Source organism: Chenopodium quinoa, unplaced genomic scaffold (assembly GCF_001683475.1).
Source record: "Chenopodium quinoa cultivar QQ74 unplaced genomic scaffold, ASM168347v1, whole genome shotgun sequence".
Taxonomy (NCBI): Eukaryota; Viridiplantae; Streptophyta; class Magnoliopsida; order Caryophyllales; family Amaranthaceae; genus Chenopodium; species Chenopodium quinoa.
In genome coordinates, this window is record NW_018743920.1 from 2,636,288 (window position 1) to 2,658,577 (window position 22,290).

Consider the following 22,290-nt stretch of genomic DNA (forward strand, 5'->3'; position numbering starts at 1 on the left):
TTATCTATCTAAGTTGTGGATTACAATTGACATGTTCAATCTTTTGAAGCATATATGATGAACCCTTTACCCTTTTGGCTAAAGTACATCAATGAAGCAAGTAAATAGAGAAATGCTTCGAGGAAACTACTCCATTGCGAAAAATTTCTACTTGTAGGAAATTTTCAATCTTCAGTTTTGAAGATAATTGTTTGTTTCAGCTTTTTGGGTTGCTTTTAAAATTACAAACACGAATGACATTTATTCTGATAATTAGATTGATCTTTGTAATTTTCTAAAACTAGAATGTACCGTGCTACTGCACGGCTTATAGGTATGTTTAGGGAAGAAAAAAAGAAATAGTAAGTGAAAGGTATAGATTTTTTTTTATTTTATTTTTTTTATTTGGGTAAAGGAAGTGATGGGTAAGTGTTAATTTGGAGTTGTAGCATGCAGTTATTTTATTAAACACACACAAAAAAAAAAAAAAAAAAAAAAATGCATGAGAATTGAGAGTTGGGGTTTTGGAGTGATGTGGTTAAGTGTTGCAAAAACGACTCTTAAATTATATACAAGATTTGATTGACTATATAATCATCGGTTCAATTAAGAATAATCAGTGAAGGGCATGTTGTTATGGATGGAAGAAGCATTAACGAAGAATTACACACAAAGATGTTTGTGGTTCACTCACTATGTGTCAGCTACGTTCATATATAGATGAGATCATGAGACCCTTACGCTGAGGCATTCTCATTCATGGGGGCAAACTAATTCAATACATATTTTAACATGGACATCATTCTTCCTATAATATCTCATACTCCCTCTTTTTTTTATTGGTTGCAACATTTGATCCAAAAAAACTCTCACATAAAGTGGGTCCATGGTACAAACAAAAAGGGATTGAGGGAGTAATACATCATTGTGTCAGCGATAAATAAAAATCATTAGAAAGAAAGCATAAATTTGTTGCCATAAACCCATAATCTTTGGCATCATCTAATTAAGACGGTAAATACATGTAAAAATTGCATTTATGCATGCATTCATTATCAATCTAATGCTCTATCAGTTTATTACTTTATATTTTGGAATAAGTAGTAAGCTTTGCAGACTACAGTGCTATTGATTTACATATAGATCAGTGTATGTACAAACATCAAAATATTTTGATTTTGGAATGAATGATACAATAGCTACTGCCCTTAATCTTAATTCTTTTAGAGCAACTCTGACACCAGCTGGCACTGCAGAAGCCCATCATCTAACTTCATGATGATCATGTAATACAAATACACTCCGAAGCTTGATTGTAAGAGAAGAAATTCCATTTGATTGAGGATCATCTCTATTTCTAACTTGGAAAAAAATAAGATCAAATTTGGCTGCTATATGATAAAGACACATCTGTGTATGTAAATCGATTACATCCCAAGAGGCCCGACACCTAAATGAAAAAGTGTAGTATTGGTTTCATCAAATCAACTGGAATTCAGTGTCTGCTAAACTGCTGCAGGAGAAGTGATCACTTGATTTTACAAATCAAAATTACCTGACATGGGCATTGGTGGCATTGGAGGTCTCCTTGGAAATGGTTGTTTTTCCTCAATGTCAACAGCTACAGCATCTGATGTAAGAAATGTTTTTGCAACAGATGCAGCGTTCTCCAAACAGCACCTGACTACCTGCTCACATTTGTGAGGGAAATGTCAAAAATTGTTGTCACTTGCAACAGAGCATGTATTAACAAGAATACAAGATGTGAAGAAGTTAACGGCAAGGGGAGTGATAAGTGTGCATTTTTTTTTTACATAAGATCAACACTAAAAGAGCATGGCTTGGCCCTTCAAACAGTCTGAAAACAAGAAGAATACAATGAGTTCTTTGGTTTTGATGCATTTCTCTTCCATTAATACTTCAGCTTGGTACTCAAATAGTCAAATCTTTTCGTGTATTAATGATAGTTGGCTTGATGGCCTCTATAGTCCTTTAACATTTCTATTAATAAAGTAGTAATTCAAAACGGAGCTAGAATGCTATACTTTGAACATACTACATTATCCAAGCAAGTTGAAAAAGCACATTACTATAATTATTTTCCGTAAGTAATAGGAAAAATTACATTTGAACTTATATATACCTTTGTAGGATCTATAATCCCAGCTTCCATTAGATCCTGATAACAGTCACGTGCAGCATTGTACCCAAATCTCAAGTTATCATTAGCAAGAACCTGCAACAATAGTTTCAGAGTTAAATTTAAGCAATATGCCTACACATTTTGAGCAGAGCAGAAAACAGCAAAACAGTATGCAGGACCTTTTGTACAACCACACTGCCATTAACACCTGCATTTTCTGCGATCTTTTTTATTGGGTAGGCCGAAGCCTGTCTGAAGATGTCCGCTCCAATCTGTAGATATAACTCAAATTCAGTCTCATTTCTCAAGGAATGCTCTAAATAATTTGAACACGAATACCCCCGAACATTCATTTGATGTTATGACAAGTTCTGAAGTTTAAACATAAGTACATTCCTTGAGCTACATATGACATTTTAAACATTTAAGCAGCTCAGAAAGAACATAATTAAGGGTACTCAAAGAAGGCAAGATCATAATCATTGGCTATAGACATCATGAGTTTGTTTTGCATATAATTAAGCAATTTTCCAAGTTTAATAATTTAAAAGAAAGACAAAAGGGAGTGCTGCATCACCTTTTGCTCCTCATTATCTAGCTGCTCTTTGATTTTATCAATCTCCAATGACAGCCGTAAGAGACAACATCCTCCACCAACTACAACACCTTCTTCAATAGCCGCCTGCAAAATGTCATTATTGAGATTAGAGACAAGAGTTGACAAAAATTTACATGGGTTGTTAGCAAGTATGTTCAAGATGCAAGACAGCAAGAGTAGAAATAAGTAGATAACAGATTGTAAGGATTCAGTTCTTGTTATTTAGCCACGTAAAATGGTTAGCTATTGTTATGACTTATGAGAGCAATAAACAACGTGCCCAAATTTCAATTTTTCTAATGGTCAAACAAAACCTTTCCTTGATACTGCTCCTAAAAAAGATCATAGGAGCCTTTCTTTGATTTCTTCATGAATTGTCCTATGCTTAGACTCAATTTTATAGGCTCATATGCTTCCTCCATTCTAAAATATAGGTCATATTTTGATTTTAGTTTGTCCCAAAATAATAGGTCACTTGCTAATTTAGTAAGTTAAATTGGAACTTACCCATAATATCCTCAATGACGTTCTACATTAATAATCCCAACGAAAAGTTACATTGGTAAGATGAAGTAAATTTTGGACAGTAAAGGATAGTTTTGGTATTTTAGCTGAGATCCTTATAAAGACCATGAATCAAATGTGGCGTATTATTTAGGGACAAGGGGAATAATTGTTAATATAATCTCCTTGAAGTTAAAATATATAAACTGAATAAATCAATGACAGTACCTTAGCTGCATTCAAAGCATCTTCAATCCTTAGATGTTTATCCTTCAGCTCAATCTGTGTTTGAGCTCCCACCTGCAAAAGGCTGCAATATAGTCATTTCATTTTCACAATATGTCCGCAACACGTGGTACCCGTTCCTGTAGATAAATTATGAAATTACCTCTATGATAGCAATACCCCCGGATAACCTTGCTATTCTCTCATGCAGAATTTTACGTTGAAAGTTCTCTTCGACATTCTGGAGATTGAGCAATAGCATATTAAAAACTAAGCATCATGCAAGGAAACCATACAAAAACTGTCAGCGAATATCCTCTGCACATATCTAGCCAGATATTATCTTACAAGCTCAAACCTTCAAAATCAAACAGAACATTATAATGCCTAAAAAAGGTATTTCCTAGGAACTAGAATAATACACCTGTTCATATTTCTTCGATATTCCACACTCCACAGCACTGATGCCATTGATATTTTAAACAGTATTTAGATCAATACTGACATATCAAAGTTCTATAGTTCATATGATAGGCCATATCTGTGAAGAACTTGATGCGTTACCTCAGCATATGCTTTGATTTCAGAAACTCTCTTCTCAACAGCTTGCCTTGTACTTCCATCAGTAACAATTAAAGTAGATTTGTTGGTTATGATCACTTTAGTAGCAGTTCCTAATACATCTATTCCCGCCTTTTCTAGTTTGAGGCCTATATCATCTCTGATCACAGTTCCTGCACAGTGCATGAGAACATAAAGAGCACACTTTTAAAAAGATACAAAGTGTACACCCATTTTGGTATTTGAGGACGTGACAAAGGTACGTGAGGAGATATGATGAGTCCGAGCAACATAAGCTATAACAATGTGGTCAAGCTTAAATTGGATCATGGCTGCTTTAGGGAAGCATAAATGTAACTCTTATGAACAGTTAAGGAACTACCTCTTGTCAATATAGCAATGTCATCCAAGCAATGACTTTTACGTTCTCCAAAGGCTGGAGCCTTGATAGCAACAGCCTTCAGAGCACCCTTCAGTTTGTTCCTGATTATTGGCGCCAGAGCTTCCTGCTCTATGCCCTCTGCAACAATCAAAATTGGAAAATCTCCCTGAACTGCATTTTCTAACATTTTGAACACCTCCTTCGGATGAGTGATCTTTTTGTCCACCAAAAGAACCTGCCAGGTGAACAATTAATCCTTTGATCACTCCTCAGAAGAAGATCATAGAAAACAGATCATTGATGTATAAAACCTACCTTGCAGTTATCATACTCTACAGTCATTTTTCGTCGATCTGTGACAAAATAAGGAGACAAGTACCCACGATCAAACTGCATCCCTTCTACAATCTGCAGTTTGTTTTCTGTGTATGTTCCTTTCTCAACTCTCACAACTCCTTTCCTCCCTACTTTTGCAACAGCTTCAGCAATCATATTGCCAACTTCATAATCATTTCCTGCACTAACAGCAGCCACATCTGCAATTTCATGATCTTCAATCTGCATTATTTTTGCAAACTTAATTTAAGTACTATGAATATGAACTCTTAAATTTCTTCCTTTCTTTGAGGTTTTCATGAGGCTAAAGCATTGAGAAACAATAGAAGAACAGTAATTCACCTCCCTAGATATTAGCTTAAGCTGGGAAACAAGGGCCTTTGCTGTCTTCTCGATCCCACGTGAAATCTGGATAGGATTCCTGCCTGCTGCAATGACCTTAAGAGTTGCACCATTAGTACAAGTAATTAAGAAGCTAGAAAACAACACCAAGAATAAGGCTTTTAGTTTAACGGTGTCCTTATTCCTTAACTAAGGAATAAATTAAGTGCAATTATGAAATTAAAGCAAATTGTCCTAGCAGTGACCCTTTCGGATAGGGATATGATTACCTTCACACCCTCATCAATGAGACCACGAGCAAGAACAATCGACGTTGTAGAACCATCACCAGCAAGATCATTAGTTTTAGCACCGGCTTGTCTCACCAACTTTACTCCAACATTCTCTAGAGGATCCTCCAACTCAATCTAAAGTATGATCAGTTAATTACAAATGAAAACTTCATACAAAATGAAATGGTAGCACCTTCACATATAAAAAATGCTAGTCTAGTCTGTTAGAAATTGCACTGTTTCACAAAATGCATAGATTTCTGAAATCTGCTAAACATGAACTTATGAACGAAATTCCACTATTAATTGAAATAAGCTACATTGATCCAAAATCACTTTTAAGGAAATTGAGTTAATACATCATAGTTTGTGTACCCACCATACATATGTTGTGTACATAATTAATAACTTAATTCTTTAGTCGTCTTTTATTAAGGATATTATGATAAGTTCACATTTCAACATACCAAGTACTACACAAAATGACCAATTGATACAGGGGACAACCCGAAATATAAATGTGGCCGATTATTTAGGGTTGCAGGGAAGTATAATATTTATATCATCCCAACATACTAATTTAATAACAGAATTGATGAAATAAAATGGGTACAAAGTATAAGCAAAGTAGATAACCTCTTTAAGAACAGTCTCACCATCATTGACAATCTTGGGAGGTCCATATTTATTTGGCAAAATCACATTTCTTCCCTTTGGACCCAATGTCACCCCTAACAAATCTCCCACCAAATTCACCCCTGCCTACAATTGCCACAAAAAGATTAAAAATTTAATAAATGTAAAACTTACAAAATAAAAAATCAACAATTAAAAATTCAAAAATAAAGGTGAAATGGTCCAAAAATGTCAAGAAATGGTTGACCTGAAGTTTCTTAGTGACAGAACCATCATGGTTAAAGTGGAGCTCTTTAGCCATGGCTTTAATGGTGGTGTTAATTGAAGTGGGTTTAGTGTAACAAGTTCTGTGTAATGTTTTTTGATAAATTAGAGAAACTGGGTTTGGTATAGAAGCCATTGAATCGAAGCTCAGTGATTAAATTTTGTAGGAAAATTGGGTTAGTTTTGTGTTATAAAGTTGTTTGTGTTTTCGTGGGTGATTGTTTTATTTGGATGAATGGAGATAGATGTGGATAATGAAGAGAGATGGTTAGATGGAGGCCCAACGGTCGATATATTTTTGGGTTTATTTTCTTTGAATTTCCCTCTATTTTAGAATCTTTATTCGGTGTATATTTATTTAGTTATAACATCCAAGGTTAACATGAGTCCATTATTAGATATTGTTATCTTTGACAGAATGACAGGTGCTTAAAACGCTCTCATATCGAAAACTATATTTTAGTAGGGGTGAGCAAACTGGGTACCCGATCAAAATTTTAGGAACCGGACTCGAAATTGATTGGAACCTGGTCCTAAATCTAGAATTGGAATTGAAACCACTGTTGATAATTTAGAGTGTCGGAGGAGTGCTCGCTCTTCAGAATCGCGCTCGCGCCAGCTAGGTGCGACCCGCGACAAAACCGCGCATAAACCGCGATGAGTTTCTGGAAATTCTGGAAAAGTTTGGAGGCGCGCCCGCGCCTCCGGTTGGCGCGCCCGCGTCATGGCACGGCGCGACCCGCGCCTAAACCGCGCTAAAATCACGTCAACTTTCTGGAAATTCAGAAAGTTGAGATTCCAGAAGAGGAGCGCCCGCTCCTACTATAGGAGCGCCCGCTCCTCCTTGAGGAGCGCCCGCTCCTCCTGGTGGAGCGCCCGCTCCTCTGTGTGGCGCGCCCGCGCCTCTTCGCTCGCGCCCGCGCTTCTTGCTGTTTTGCGGTTTTATACGACGGTTGATTCTATTTTATATAGAGGAGTTTCTTTCGAAACAGATACACAGGACATTATTATCTTCATCTTCTCCCCAAGAATTCTCCACTTTTCTCTAAATTTTCTTGCAAACTATTTTGAGGAAAACCTCTTGATTTTAGCCTTCGTTGTGAATCATCCATCGGTTTTCGATTCTTTGTGCTAAGAACGGAAAGTGCTGTCAATTGTATCTCAAAGGGAATTTCCGGATCAACCCAAGCACCGTGTGGGGGAAATTAATTCCTTTAGGAAAGTATTCATACGCCTTTGACAGTGTATCAAGATCATAGTCTCAAGGGACATTGCAATTCTCATGTTCATGCTTGGTTGATTGGCTTGGAGTTAAGGCAAGTGTAATTAAACTTCACATTAGTGTTGTCATTAGAAATTTCTGTAATTTCTTAGTGATATTAATACTTGATTGTAACACATTGGTTGTGTTTGTTTGTATTACATTATATTGTTAGTGTAATCACTTTACTTAGGTTTTGTCCCACACAATTTATTAAGTGTTTTTAGCCTTGAATTAACTGTAAACCTAACAACCACTTCAACCGGGTCCTAAAATATAAGAATTGGAATTGGAACCGCCGGGTACCCACTAATGTACATAATTGTTAAAATTTAATACAATATTTTGATCCAATTCATTTTAAGCGTTTAATACTTATATTTATATATGCATAAAGCTATTTTATTTATGTTTGGTATTATTATAATATTTTTTTTTATTTTACTAACTAGATACATTTAACATATATTTGTTTATATATATATATATATATATATATATATATATATATACATACATATATATATATATATATTAGGTAATCGGGTACCCAACCGATTCCGGGTCCAAAAAATTGAGAATTGGAATTGGAACCGGTTGCAACCGGTTTCTTAATTTATTACCTGGAATTGGAACCACCGGGTCCAATTCCGACTCCGAACCCGCCGGTTCCTAACCGGTTCCAATTCCAATACCGGGTACCCGAAATTTTTGCTCAACCCTACATTTTAGTATTATATCTCTTTCACATGGTCTCTATCCAAATCTAGTGCTATTTTTTTAATTATTATTTTTTTCCTTTCATATCCATTATTTTTCAATAAACTATTACCATATATTTTTAATTTTTTTCAATTTTTAGAGGGAATTTATCAATAGTACACTTCTGATTTTGACTTTTATCTTTGATACATATCATTAAACTTTGATTATCAACGATACACTCAAACTTCACCCTAATTTACTACAATAATCAAAACGTTAATTGTGATTATTGGAGCTAGTTTAAAAAGAAGAGAGGTTAAAAATACTAGAATGTCCCTCCCATCTAATCTCCCTCCAAATTTCCATTACACTTTTCCCTCTTTTTTTTTCGAAGAATTACACCACCCCTCTTCCCAATATTTTTCCTATTTATGAACCTCTCCCTCTTTGTATTCCCCCTGCCATTCGTATTATCCACCCTTATCTACCATTCTTATGTTATAAAAAAAGAAGGCACAATAACATCATGTAGGAGAGCTTGAGAATTTAGTAGAAAAATATAATAATTTATTAAAATAGTAGGTGGTAAAATAAAAATTAAAAAAAATTATTAATAAAACGACAATTGTAATAGGTGGTTAGTTCAAAAAAAAAAAAAAAATTCCTAAAATAAATTATAAATTTAAATCAATTCTCCCATAAACATCGTGAAGTAGAGGCCCTTGATTAATTTTCCAAAAAATAATCTCCCTTGCAATCTCCCTTGGAAATAGGATGCCTACTCTTAATGTCTTTGCCTTGAAACCATCTAAGATAAATACTAATCAGATCACATTGCTTCCCACCAAAAAGAACCATCACGGTTACAGCTATCCCTTTTCCTTGGCACCTGTATGTGACAGGCATAAGAAACAATAGAGATGTTAAGCCAAACACTTCAATGAGTACAAATACGGATTAGAAGATATTATATGGAGATCGAGATTGTTACATGTATCCGGGTACAAGGTATACCAAAGAGTATTTTTTTTCTTCTCATTTTGACAGATTTTTACACATTTAGTCATCAAATGATGAGCAAAAACTAACCTTATGTTAGTTGGGTATAACTTGTTTCCGAGTGTAAATAAAAAAAATTCATATTAGGTTCGCCAAGCCAAGCAAAATAGATTGCCATTCACTATTTACAAGCACTGATTTCTAATTTAAAATCTTTCTCCCTATAAATGGTGAATTGGTGACAACTGACAAGGGTTTCCCTCTGCATTAGGCATGCTTTGGTACTGATCTGACAAGGGTGCACCCTAGGAACAATTTGCAGTAAGAGAACACCAAAACCTCTAATTCCAAGCTAAGCAGACAGATTCGATCTCTTCCAAAGTGTAGATCCAAAAATAATTCCGTATCCTCAATAATAATTCTCCAAGAATAGAGGTAATAAAAAGCATTATGTTTTGCCAAACATCATATCAAGTAATGCAATACCTTCCCGTACATCCTAAACTTTTCCATTCAAAACATCGAAAGTGACGTGGTAGCCTGATGAGAGAGTCCAAGGCATGCAGAAGAGGTCCCCGGATACATGAAAAAATGCAAACTTTCACTCACCATAGTCAGTGACGGACCCAGGAATTTCCGACTGATGAGTCACAATCGTTAACCAAATACGTAAGAAAAATTTTGACAACATGACAAGCTTAGCTCTCTAATAATTGACAAGATTAAAATCTGTACAAGCATTAGGGTGTATTGACAATTTGACAGACATAATTGACTATATCATTAGGGTGGGTCGACTATATCATAAGCAATCGTCCGAATCTCCAATCAAATCAGCACATATGCAAAACCCCATATAAATCTACCAAAGCCAATGGTGTATTGACAATTTGACAGACATAATTGACATCAATAAACACCCTAAATAAACACTGACTACAATTCACATGGTAAAAAAGGTTCAAATTTCATCAAAAACCCAGCAACATTAACAAGAGGTTCAAAGTTTACCAAACAAACAACAACAAAATCAACCAAAGAAAATAATTTTTTTTTCTTTTTTTTTTTTAAAAAAAAAAAAACTTAGAATATTTTTTTGGGCCCTGGTGAGTCAAATGACTCACCATGCACAAGGCCAGGTCCGCCAATGACCATAGTGCGCAGAAATCGGAGGTCTATCTCAACAACATTTCCTTGATAAACCTCCATAGTTTCCCAATTAAAAGCAAAAATAGGGGTGTCAGTATCCTCCTTACGTTGAATAATAAATATTGAATAATCTCCTTACGTTTCAATAGAAATGAGGGATTTATGGATTACAAAATTTTGTGATACTTTCTTAAAACTTTAAAAGACAAGTGGTGCAATATTAAAAAAAATGAAGGAAATATATTATATATTTGCAAATACATAACAATACTCCATTTGTACTTCCTAAAAAAACAAAAAAAAAAAAAACTGAGTGTAAATTCAGCAATGACTAATCCTACCATAATTCCTCTTATCTTGTAATTAATTTCTATCATTGTCAAAAAAAAAAAGTAATTTATTTCTATCACCCAATGATAAAAATCAACGTAAAACCAATGAATTATTTACATGGTCAGCTTTCAAAAAAAAAAAAAAAAAAAAAAAAAATTTATTTACATGGTCAACAAAATTAGTTGAATCCTATAAACTGCCCTATTTGTCATAAAGCCTTAAACGTACACTATTCCCCCCTCACGGCCTCAACACACTCCTCAGCCAAAAAAAAAAATGCATAACTCTAGTCTTGAAAACATAGAAACTACGAAAAATGCAGAGGAAGTAGAAATGGAGAAGAAGCTCTATGTTGCCGCTGCAAAAGGTAATGTAGAGTTTCTTCAAGAAATTCAGCACGGCGACAGATATTTACTAAACAAAACTTATTTAAAAAACAGTATCATTCACATCGCCGTTCAACACGAACAACACGAATTCGTAGAAGCATGTCTTAGTAAACTTCCAAACGATGGTAATGAGTTAATATGTGAGAAGAATTCCAAAGAAAACACCCCTCTTCATGTCGCGGCCGAGGTCGGAAACTTTAGTATAGTGAAGTTACTCTATGATCATTTTGGTGATGAGAAGCGAATGCTATGGAGGGGGCAAAACTCAAAGGGTAACACTCCACTTCATGTTGCACTTGTTCATGATAATGTTAAGATTGCTAAGTTTTTGTTGGAGAAAGATCCTTCCTTGGCTTGTATTGTGAATAAGTCAAAAGAAGCACCACTTCATCTTGCAATCAAACACCATGTTAATTATTGTAAGTTTGTCAATTCCCAACCTCAACTTATTTGTTTGTAAGGCTAAGATTTATTGTGGTGTGTGTACTTAAATTAGCTTGCTTGTTTGGTTCATAGATACAATATTTGTTTTCGGTCTATTATATCTATATATAGTTCGAGCCATGAGTTGTGGGTTAGTCTAGCACAATTTAGCTTGAAGCTTGCTCTTGGCACGACATAACCTGGGTGGCCAATGGTCTACCGACAAGTCTTGCATTTTGCAAAAATAGGAGACCATTATTTTTTGGTAAAATTGGCCGCAACACGCTGAAGTATGGCTTAGGTGCACTGAGCACCCTAAACTTTGCGTAGTAGCCAAAACACCACCAACTATGGTATTAGGTGCGCGCGTGCCTTAAGCTTAAATGAAAATTTTCGGCCAATAATTTCACCGGAGGAAGTGAATCCACGCATGCCAAGTGGATGGAAGACTGCATCACTGTTCTAGAGAGTGAAGATTTAACTACTCCGATGAAATAAGTGGCCGTAAATTTTCATTTAAGGTACGCGTCGCACCTAACACCATAGTTGGTGGTGTTTTGACTACTACGCAAAGTTCAGGGTGCTCAATACACCTAAGCCATACTTCAGGGTAATTGCACCCAATTTTCCTTATTTTTTTCCATTCTTTTTTAGTTTTAATTTAACTCATTTGCTTAGCTTTTTTTTTTTTTTTTTTTTTTTTTTTTTTTTTTTTTATAACTTGTATTCAATTTATATCTTTAACTAGTATCTATACTTAGTATTTAAAAACACAAACCACAAATCATTCAATTCATATACCACATGTCATCATAAATCACCTATATGCCACATGTCACCTCCCTTAATCTTTCCTTTTTGTATTCCTTTTTAATATAAAAACTAGTGTGTGACCCGGGCTTTACCTCGGGTGATACTTTGAATAATTTCATTTTTATATTAGACGCTTTAAAAGACTTATTAATTTTTTTAACGTGGGTAAATTAGAATACAATGACAACAATAATTTATTCTACATTCTAATACATGTATGTATTTATTTATAAATTTGGATTAATAGAGCATGAATTAATTCTAGTCAAGATGGTAATACATATGGTTTCTATTCAATGAGATTTAGGGTTCAAATCTCTTCGCATACATTTTTAATTAAGATCATTGGATGATGATGTGGCATGAACTTAAAAGTTGTTGAATGATGATGTGGCGTTATACAGGTGTAAGAAGCTAAGAGATACACGTGGCACGTATACAAATTTATGAACGCCTTTTAATGTATAGTATAGATTAAAATAAATAGATTATATAATGTTTAAGTCTTTATACATTCCGTAACTTGCAAATTTAAGTAAGAAAATGAAGTGTTTCATTTCCATCATAATTAAATAAAGTTGAACTAATTAGTACACATTACATAAAACACATGATGTCCAATAAAAATAGTCTTTTCATCTCTTAAACTTAAAATAAAACTTAAACTAATATGTCATTTCATATCTCGCAATATTCATGTACATATACCTAACTAAATTCCTTCATCTTCTTACACAGTCTCACCCCCACTCTTTGTTTCTTTTACATTTTAGCAGTGAACTTCATTTACCTCAATGGTCATGAAACAATTACTTCGTATTTTATATCAAAAGTTCCAACTATTGAAAAGCATACCTACGTATAAAAATAATCTAAGTAATAACCCGTGCATCGAACGGGCCAAGCAAAATGCTAAATTTATATAATATGTTGACGGTCTTAAAACGGTAGAGGCCGGAGAAAGTTCGGTTTACGGTGTGGTTTATATCCCAAATTAAAACCAAACTATATTAAATCGGTTTGGGATTTTTCAAACCATATTGCATCCTATTATTATTCCGTCCAAATCAAATCGTTTTTAATTCGGTTTTCAAAACAAAAACCAAACCGCACCGCAATTTTTTGGGTCTAGTGTCTTGAGCTTTGATTTGTAACTTTTTTTTTAGGCTTGATTCAACATAACTTGTTTTTTGCTTATACAGTAGAGCTAAAAATCATATTTGGGCTATTATAATTTAGATATGGGCCTATATTTTGGTTTTGGTTTTTGAATTTTCAGTTTTTCAAATCCTAAAATTGAAACCAAACCGCAAATCACATTTTTTTTTTATTTCTCAAACCGTACCGAATCATATTAACAAAAAACCAAACCACATGACTAATTCAATTTAGTTTACATTTCGATTCAGTTTTAAACCGTATTAGTTTTACCCCTACTTAAAAGTCTAGTGTGGGTATGAGCATTTATCTCAATTCTCAAGCTCTCAACCACACACCAATGCTTCACCATGACATCATGACGGTAGGACACCATGTGTGTACAATATTAGCCTAGCCAACCAGCCAACCAACCAACCAACATATGCACTAATGCACTTGCATATTTTTCAGCTATTTGTTGATTTATTTAATTTGTCTCTTTCATTCAATATAAATGCGTTGAATTTTCAACGCTTTATTTACTCCTCTACAGACATTAAAAATGATGTTTTGCTTTATTAGTTTCTGGCCACATTTTCATCTTTTACCGTCTGATGACTACACATCATGTAGACTTGTTTCATATTGATATACTAAGTGATAGTAAGTGGTAGTAACCATTCTTTTTTTTTAAAAAAAAAAAGTGATAGTAACCTTAGCTTGAAAGTTCTATATATAACTTTATATATACACCAAAAAAAAAAAATCAACTTTAGCTTGAAAACGTGATATTTAATTTTATATTATTTACTCTTTTTTTCTGTTTTATAATACAAAGCCGATTTAGGTTTTTTCACAAGAATTAAGAAGGTTATGGGTTCCTTAAAACTAATGATTGAGAGTACATATATGCATGTAGGGTTAGATATAGATAAAGAGAAAGAAAAAGTAGTTGAAAATTATTGATCTTTCTCAAATAGCGGGGTGTTTACTCGCTAGGTTATCTTTTTCGTTCCTGCCCTGCATGCGTGCTTCACTTCACTCTAACTAACACAAGGGAACAGAGGGAGAGGAAGAGTAAAGATTGATAATTGATGTTCAAGTACATTACTAATTAGTTCAAAAAAGAAAAAGAACAAAAGATGACAACTCATCAAAAAGATAATAATATTGTCAAACAATACAACATTTAGATAGAACTAGGCTTTTAATTTTGATTTACCTAAAAAAAATACAAGCTTTGTAATATGAGACGAAGGGAGTACTGAATAAATCACCAATATTATCCCAAAAGTACACGTATTACATCTATAACAAAAAATTTCCAACCAAAAACCTTTTTTTATTTTACCCCTTAAAAAATATCATTAAAGAAAAATTAGTAAACACAAACTTACATTAAATTATAAAATATATAATAATTTTGAAATACACATTTGAGCATGCTTCAACAAGGAACTAGTATAGTAGTATACAATTAGACATTGGAAAAAAAAAATGATAGTAACCTTAGCTTGAAAGTTCTATATATATTTTATTTACACACAAAAAAAAAAAAAAAAAAAGTGATAGTAACCTTAGCTTGAAAACGGGAAATATACAATTATACATTTTTTTTTTTAAAAAAAAAATACCACTTCATATAGTTGTTGGATAAGTTGGTGAGGATGGATAATTACGTTATTGGTGGTTACTTTTTTTTTTTTTGGGAGAGTTGATTGAATTTGAGGTTTTGGCTTTTGGATTAAATCTGGTTAAAAGTAACTTTACAATTATAATATAGACTAGAGAACAACATAAACTGAATTGGTTGTAGTTATTAGACCCCTTTGAAAAAAATAAAGGGAATTAGTAGGCAATAGTTATTGTCACTTATTGGTACTTTAAAAAAAAAAAATGAAATACATAAGATTTGAGTATTGGGGTTTTAGTCCTTTTAGAGGATTGTGGTGAAATGTTAAAAAATTGACTGTGTAATTACAATATAGATTTTATATATATACATTTATGTACTCAGTGTGTAATAAAAAGTATTACACTATAAAAATTTATATTTTAAAATAAACTTTAAAATGATTATAATAAAATTGTACATGATAAATTGATAATCATTTATATACATATAACTTCCTTCATTCATTGTATAAACTTTTAACAAGTTACTGATAATAAAATATATTGATTGTTGAACTTGTACATTGATAAACGTGATGAAGAGGTATGTCAACTCCAATTTTTTTGCCCATTGCAAATAAATGAGTCAAACTTCAAAAACTTTTACCATAAATTCTCATTAATCAATAAGAGATAAAATGGTCATGTAGAGTTTAAAAAAAAAAAAAAAAAAGTTGTAGAACATTTGGATTACGATGTTAAGGTACGAAGCCTTACCAAGTACGAAGTAGTCTTCAACAATCTGGTAAGAGCTTCAACGCTTCGTGTTGTGACCTGGTAGGTCTAGCTGGTATCATGCAATAGAATTAGACTTGTTATATATAGTTGTCACATTTACCATTTACAAGTAAGAAAACAGAGTAAAATAACCATTTATTTGAAGAAGAAGAATACTTAACTTCTGTTTATGTATTTGTGCTATACATAGCTGAGAGTGAATCAATAATGGACAAAATAAAACAACCTATCACTGAGGGAGGAGCTGGCTTGGCTATAACATTTGTACCCGGCGAAGATATGTCAAGTTTGATATTATTTCTGGTAGAGAAATGGAGTAATGTCACATGTTGGCCTGATGCAAACGGTTCGACTCCTCTGCATAGTGCAGCATCGCTAAGTTCACCTTATAACCTTCAGGTCATAAAAAACATACTTTATCATTGGCCGCAGTCTGCAGAGGTGTGTGATGCTTCTGGCAAGTCCATCCTACATCTTGTGATAACTAGGATGCCAAACTATCAACAAGTTAAAAATTTGCTTAAATTTAAAGAGATTTATGCCCTCAGAAATTGTCAGGACCTACAAGGAGATACACCATTGCATATTGCTGCAAGAAATAAGGACATTAACATGGTACGAGTTCTATTGGAATCCTCGGCGAAACTTAGTATTAAAAACGTGGAAGGTGTCTCGGCAGCATCATTGATACAACAACATAATCTGCTTGAGGTACTACTCTCATCTGTAGGAACTGAAACTAGGAAACAATAGCATGATTACTTTGTCTTTTTTCACGAGTGAGCCCCAGTTTCTCTTCACGAGAAACACTTTTGTTTCTTATAATGACATTTTGGAAAATAATGTGATGTTTTTCACTGGCGGGGACCGCCTGTCAATTGAGTGGACCTCTCATATCTTGACACATACTCAAGAGAAACAAAATTTGTTAATCAATAGGAGAAACAAGGAATTACTCTTTTTTCACATGCCAAGATATATATTGTTTTATATGTCGGAATATTGCAATAATGCAGATGCTAGGGAAGCGAAACATGACACTGGAGGAATCCAAAGCAGCGGACAAAGGAGACATAGCCTTTCTCAGGCAAAGAATGAGAAAATTAGGGATGGAAAATTTGGATATCATGGAATTCTTACTCTCACATGATTCCAAGGGAAGAAATATCCTTCATAAATTGCTACAGATAAAAAATGAAAGCCATATAATGCATGACGACTTCGTAGATTTCATCCAACAAGTTCTTGGAAATTTTCCGTCACTTGTCTCTCAAACAGACCTTAATGGGGACACTCCGGTTCATATCCTTGTACAAAATCATCCTTATGTCGCTTCAGGAAATCAAGACAACCTTGACATGCCACACACTGATGTTCCTATAACATTGTCCACCTCAGACTTTTTGTCTCTATTACTAGAACTATGCCATCAGAGTATCCTTAGATTTGAAGAACAGACACCTTGGTTGGTACAGAATGCAGAAGGCAATACACCGCTTCACGAAGCAATCGTAGCAAATAACAAACATTTGGTAAGAAGCTTGTTAATGCACGATCCAAGATCGGCTCGTTTAGCTAACAAATGTAAAGAGTTGCCTCTTCATTTGCTCGCCGGATGCCCCATGAGTAAATATTTTAACTTCAACAAGTTCTGTTTTCTTTTTTTTCTTTTCAACATTTTTAATTGCTTAGTTCTGTTTTGCTTAAGGCATGGATGAGCCGCTCACGATAGAAATCATAGAATCAATGGTAGAGGCAATTCAGGCAAACGACACAGCAACAGATTGGGTCGACAAGGATGGTCTCACCCCCTTAATGAGAGCTTTTAAAGCTGGTAACCTCCGAATGGCTGCAGAACTATGCATTCTGTCACCACAAGCAGCACAAACTTGTGACGCTGACGGGCAGACATTTTGGCACCGGCTAATGGATCATCCTGCATCATCCGAAGATTTTGTGTGCCGCCTTCTTGAACATGAATCTGTAAGAGATCTGCTGAAATTGAAGGACAAGCATGGAAACACACCGTTGCACCTTGCAATTGAAGGTAATCGTTACGATCTTGTAGGAAGTTTCCTTGTTTGGGGGAGAGAACGTATATCATCAGAGGACAATGAACAATGGCTACTAGATCTTTTGAAAATACAAAACAAAGCCTGTAAAACCCCTGCCGATCTTATCAGAGAATCACCAAGTCTTCCTCCCAATGTAAGTACTTCTTAGTGGCAATGTGATACTATATTTTGTATTGATTGAGTTGAGATATTTGGAACATTTAATGCACATAGACTCACACCTACTTTGCCAAACACTAATATTTGAAGCTTTGAACTAAGTAATGCTTTGTTTCTGTCATAGTAACGTCGCTAATGCAGGGATGTTTTTATAGTACTCAGTTTGAAAAATGTCTATTGTACTTGTAGTATTTTAATTATAAAACAATATGATCGGTTCATTTTTTCACGAGAAATTCCCTATTTCTTATAATGAGAAACGGAATTTGTTTTCATGGGGCATTTTTGTGAATAAATGAACAACTTTTTCATTATTGTGGGCTCCACAATTAAATAAAGTTGTTGATTTATTTACAAAAATGTCATGTAAGAAACAAATTTTGTTTCTCACTATGAGAAACTGGGACTCCCTCTTTTTTCACGATATGATATAAACACAATTAAGCTTTTAATATTTGTACCAAGAACATCATAACAGTATAACACTACAAGCTAGATTGAGTTTTAAATTATATTGATCCAATATCCTCGACTCAGTATTGTACCGAGTACATTGTTGTTTATTGTAACTACTATCTAGGAATAATGTTTGATCATATCGAATGAATCAGTCACCAATTTATTATCACTAACATATAGGTTTTTTTACCATTCAGATTGAGAGAATCATAAAGGCTAACAACGGAATGATAGGTGTTCGTAGCGCGTGGGGAATTCCTACAAAAGAGATGCAAACGTATGTGAACACAATAGGTATAATAGGTGCACTTCAGACAACAATAACATTCACAGCAGCATTTACAGTTCCGGGAGGAATAACCCAAGATAATGGGACTCCAGTCCTGATAAGAAAGGCCATGTTTCATGTATTTATGATCTCGGACATATTTGCAATGTGCTTATCAATGATGATTTTATTTTGTCTCCTTTGGATCATGGCCACGAGCAACAGAAAAAAGTCCGTGATGATACTCGATTTCAGCGTGCTAATGCTGCTAGTATCATTATGTGCAACTCTTTTGACATTCCTGGCCGGTCTGTACGTAACAACTTCCGCCGTGGAACACTCGATCGCTATTGTCACTTTGGTTATGGGTATTTTGGTGATGGCGTTGCTCGTCCACAAATTTTTTGCCATAAATTTGCTCTTTCCAGTTGGAAAAGCTACACTTATTTTTGTGTGGTCCATTGCTGATTTGTGCAAAAGTATCACCAAATGTTGCAAGCCAAACCTAATAAACAATACAGCAACAACAGCTAGTCAAGGTCACACTCGGCGTCATCAACATCCGTTTCATAATGTTTAGACAATATTTTTGTAATTATTGTATGCACTTAAAAAATTGGAAGACTTATGTCAAGAAGGACCTTTTATGTTGATATTTTTTTTTTTTGGGTGAGATGATCTTTTAAAAACAAAAATTGGCAAATAAGAGCCTTTGAAGCGGGTTCTGAGAAGGGACAATATAGTCGGAATCCGAGAGTTGACCACCAAAGTTTGACGTTGACCAACACATGAGAGTACTAAAATACTCCATTCGTCTCTTATTTACATGCCTATTTTTCATTTTTCTCGGGAATTAAGGAACTTAGAGATTCCTTAAAACCCACGATTAGGAAGTACAAATGTGCATATGGGGTTAGAGAGAGATAGAGAGAAAGAAAAGGTAGCTGGTAATCATTGAAGAGATAGAGAGAGAAAGTGTTGGAAAATGATGTCAAAAGTACAAAAAAAATAAAAGAAAATTGATAACAACTCATCCAAAAGAGGGAATATTGTCAAAAAGTACATTCTTTAAATAGAAATAGACATGTAGTTTTGAAACCCCAAAAAAGGAAAGTAGACATGTAGATAAGGGAAGGAGGGAGTATCCATTTCTATAATTTAACGATTTGCAAGCTGAAAAAATTGTTCGATTAAGCTTTTTGAGATCATTTTGGTCTTTACGAGCCTAATTTAATTAGTACAAAGTGAAAAAAAAAAATTATTAAACATGTCTTGTTTGCAACCCAAGAAATGCATCGGTTTGTGTTCCACTAATTTCAAGAGGATAAATTGTTTGATTATAGTTTTGGGATCATTTGGCCCATAGGAATCCACTTTGAGTTCAAAATTGGCAAATAAATTATTGAAAATGTCTCAATTTGTGTGTTACGGATAATCAATAATGCCCTGGCCAAAGTGATAGAAAACCCTAATAACAAAAATTTCATAACTTAAATGTTATAACAACCCACAATTCATTTTCAAAGTGAAGAAGTTAGTGCTAAGTTATAAAATCTCCATGTTACATTCACACTTTAAGCTAAAAGAAATCTCCTATGAGGGGGCGGCATGATACACACAGAAAGTCAATCAACTGCACCAATTTTTATACAGTAACTCTTTACTTAGCTTCATAGATGGAGTAGCTCCATATATATTATTAAATTACTAATGTTCAATTATTGAGGTTTGGTCAATGTAGACCATGTGGTAGTATGCAAAAAATAGATAGGTGTTTGGTAGGCGTAGTTAAATTTACTAATTCAAGGGGGGAAGGGAGTGTTAACCTAAGTTGTGTATCACATGGATTCATATCATGCTGACCTCTTTGGCTTTCATCATGTTGCTATAATCATTATAATGCCATCATACACAAGTATTGTGTTATCCATACGACACTATAAATTATAAATTACTCCTTACTTGTTCATACTTGTGACAATGGATTGAGTGTTACATCTGTCAATGTATATATTTAAACATTAATATTTTTGTAACACTTTTCTTTTACATTATTAGTTTCTGATTACTAATTGTAACACTATTTTGTTTAGTAAGAATATACGATTATTTTCTTATATTCTCTCTTCCACTAATACTACTTTCATTGCTTTTGATTTATATTAATCTAGTGACAATATTATAAATAGGTGCACTTTTTTTTTTTATGGTTTATGGGCAAAATCGCTACCATGAACAATAAAAAAATGTACTTGTTTACAATATTGCCACTAGATTGATAACATTTATCAAGTATGAAAATTAATTTTTATTTTCTCCTTTTTATTAATTTAGGTGTCTTCAAAATGTCACTTTAATATATTTCATATTGGGCATCCTTATCCTAAAGTTTACAGTAAATGAGTTGAACGTTACAATATGAAATACTCCGATCCATACGTAGTAAATATACTTTTAATTTTCTCCTACTTTAAGTTGTTTGATGAATGAATGAATATTTATATTTGTCCTAGGCATTGAGCAATTTAAGCGAGAAGACATTAAGGCAATAGTGGAAGCTAATGTCCAAGCGGCCTATTCGCTCGACAAGAAAGGTCTTACTCCCTTAATAAGAGCTGGTAACTATTCTGCGGCTGCAATACTATGCAAAGCTTCTCCGAAAGCAGCAGAATCTGGTGACGCCAATTGCCAGGCATACGGGCACCTGATTGTAAAACACCCATCAAAATACTATTTCTCCCGCCTTTTTCATCAAGAGGAATTTAGAGATTTGCTGAAACTCAAGGACATAAACGGAAACACACCATTGCATCTGGCAATCATAGATAACCGTTTCGACCTTGTACCAGATTTTCTTCAATTCTGAAAGACGAACGTAAGCAACAAAGGGGAAAGTTGAATGGATAGTGGATCTTTTAGAAATCACAAACAAAGTTGGTAAATCACCCAATTATCTAATTGCAGAATTACCCAGTCAGTATTTCTTATACTCGTATAACATCTTTTGCTATGTTAAAATTGCAACTGTTTGACTTTTACATAAATTATCTACGTAGTATTAGAGTTGTAAATTGGTAAATGTGCTAGTTAAACAGTCATACTTTAGGAAATGAAAAAGTATATAAGACTATGATGGATGAGTTTGTCTCAATTGAGTTCCGTCTCTAAATATTGTTTTCATTTGACTTATTTGGGTCAAACTTTAAAAACTTTGACCATAAATTTTCGTACTACGTGCACTTCTATTTTAATGAATATGTTTGCTTTTTTCAATCAATAAAACAAGTGTTTTATTCAAAGTCGTACATAGCAAGTGTGTGACATTGTTTTATCAATGGTGCTTTTTTTGTGTGGCCATGATTACTTATTTAGGGGTTACTTAGTTGGTCAAGAGTTATTTAATTATTCTAGGGTCACTCAGTTGGTTAGCGTGTTTTTGCGCGCTGTAGTTACTTATTCGAGA

General features: G+C 34.0%; 2 protein-coding genes across 3 annotated transcripts; one reads left to right on the top strand and one right to left on the bottom strand.

Moving 5' to 3' along the window:
- Positions 1 to 151: 151 nt before the first annotated feature.
- LOC110687897 (chaperonin 60 subunit beta 4, chloroplastic-like) lies at positions 152 to 6,737 on the bottom strand. 2 transcript variants are annotated; one of them, XM_021864540.1, is made up of 14 exons: positions 6,226 to 6,737; positions 5,979 to 6,104; positions 5,340 to 5,477; positions 5,071 to 5,166; positions 4,708 to 4,950; positions 4,393 to 4,627; positions 4,014 to 4,183; positions 3,613 to 3,690; positions 3,453 to 3,524; positions 2,700 to 2,804; positions 2,302 to 2,394; positions 2,123 to 2,215; positions 1,535 to 1,667; positions 152 to 1,429 (listed from the first exon to the last, which is right to left on the bottom strand). In XM_021864540.1, exons 1-14 carry the CDS (start codon positions 6,376 to 6,378, stop codon positions 1,407 to 1,409), a joined length of 1,758 nt encoding a protein of 585 aa, XP_021720232.1. In that variant the 5' UTR covers positions 6,379 to 6,737; the 3' UTR covers positions 152 to 1,406. The 2 variants fall into 2 exon arrangements, with proteins under 2 accessions (XP_021720232.1, XP_021720233.1); XM_021864541.1 differs by having other exon boundaries at positions 5,999 to 6,104; positions 6,226 to 6,319.
- Positions 6,738 to 9,837: 3,100 nt separating this feature from the next.
- LOC110687900 (ankyrin-1-like) lies at positions 9,838 to 19,486 on the top strand. The gene is made up of 5 exons (XM_021864543.1): positions 9,838 to 11,497; positions 16,057 to 16,577; positions 16,883 to 17,492; positions 17,575 to 18,074; positions 18,757 to 19,486. The coding sequence occupies exons 1-5, from the start codon at positions 10,966 to 10,968 to the stop codon at positions 19,405 to 19,407; spliced, it is 2,814 nt and encodes a 937-aa protein (XP_021720235.1). The 5' UTR covers positions 9,838 to 10,965; the 3' UTR covers positions 19,408 to 19,486.
- The last annotated feature ends 2,804 nt before the right edge of the window (positions 19,487 to 22,290 follow it).

Coding starts and splice junctions, on each gene's coding strand:
- LOC110687897 (XM_021864540.1), bottom strand. CDS start 6,378: ATGGCTTCTATACCAAACCCAGTTTCTCTAATTTATCAAAAAACATTA. Junction 5,167..5,339: donor TCATTGATGAGGGTGTGAAG/GTAATCATATCC, acceptor GCAACTCTTAAG/GTCATTGCAGCAGGCAGGAA. Junction 2,216..2,301: donor GCAGTGTGGTTGTACAAAAG/GTCCTGCATACT, acceptor CTATTGTTGCAG/GTTCTTGCTAATGATAACTT.
- LOC110687900 (XM_021864543.1), top strand. CDS start 10,966: ATGCATAACTCTAGTCTTGAAAACATAGAAACTACGAAAAATGCAGAG. Junction 11,498..16,056: donor CAAACACCATGTTAATTATT/GTAAGTTTGTCA, acceptor TGCTATACATAG/CTGAGAGTGAATCAATAATG. Junction 18,075..18,756: donor CACCAAGTCTTCCTCCCAAT/GTAAGTACTTCT, acceptor TTTACCATTCAG/ATTGAGAGAATCATAAAGGC.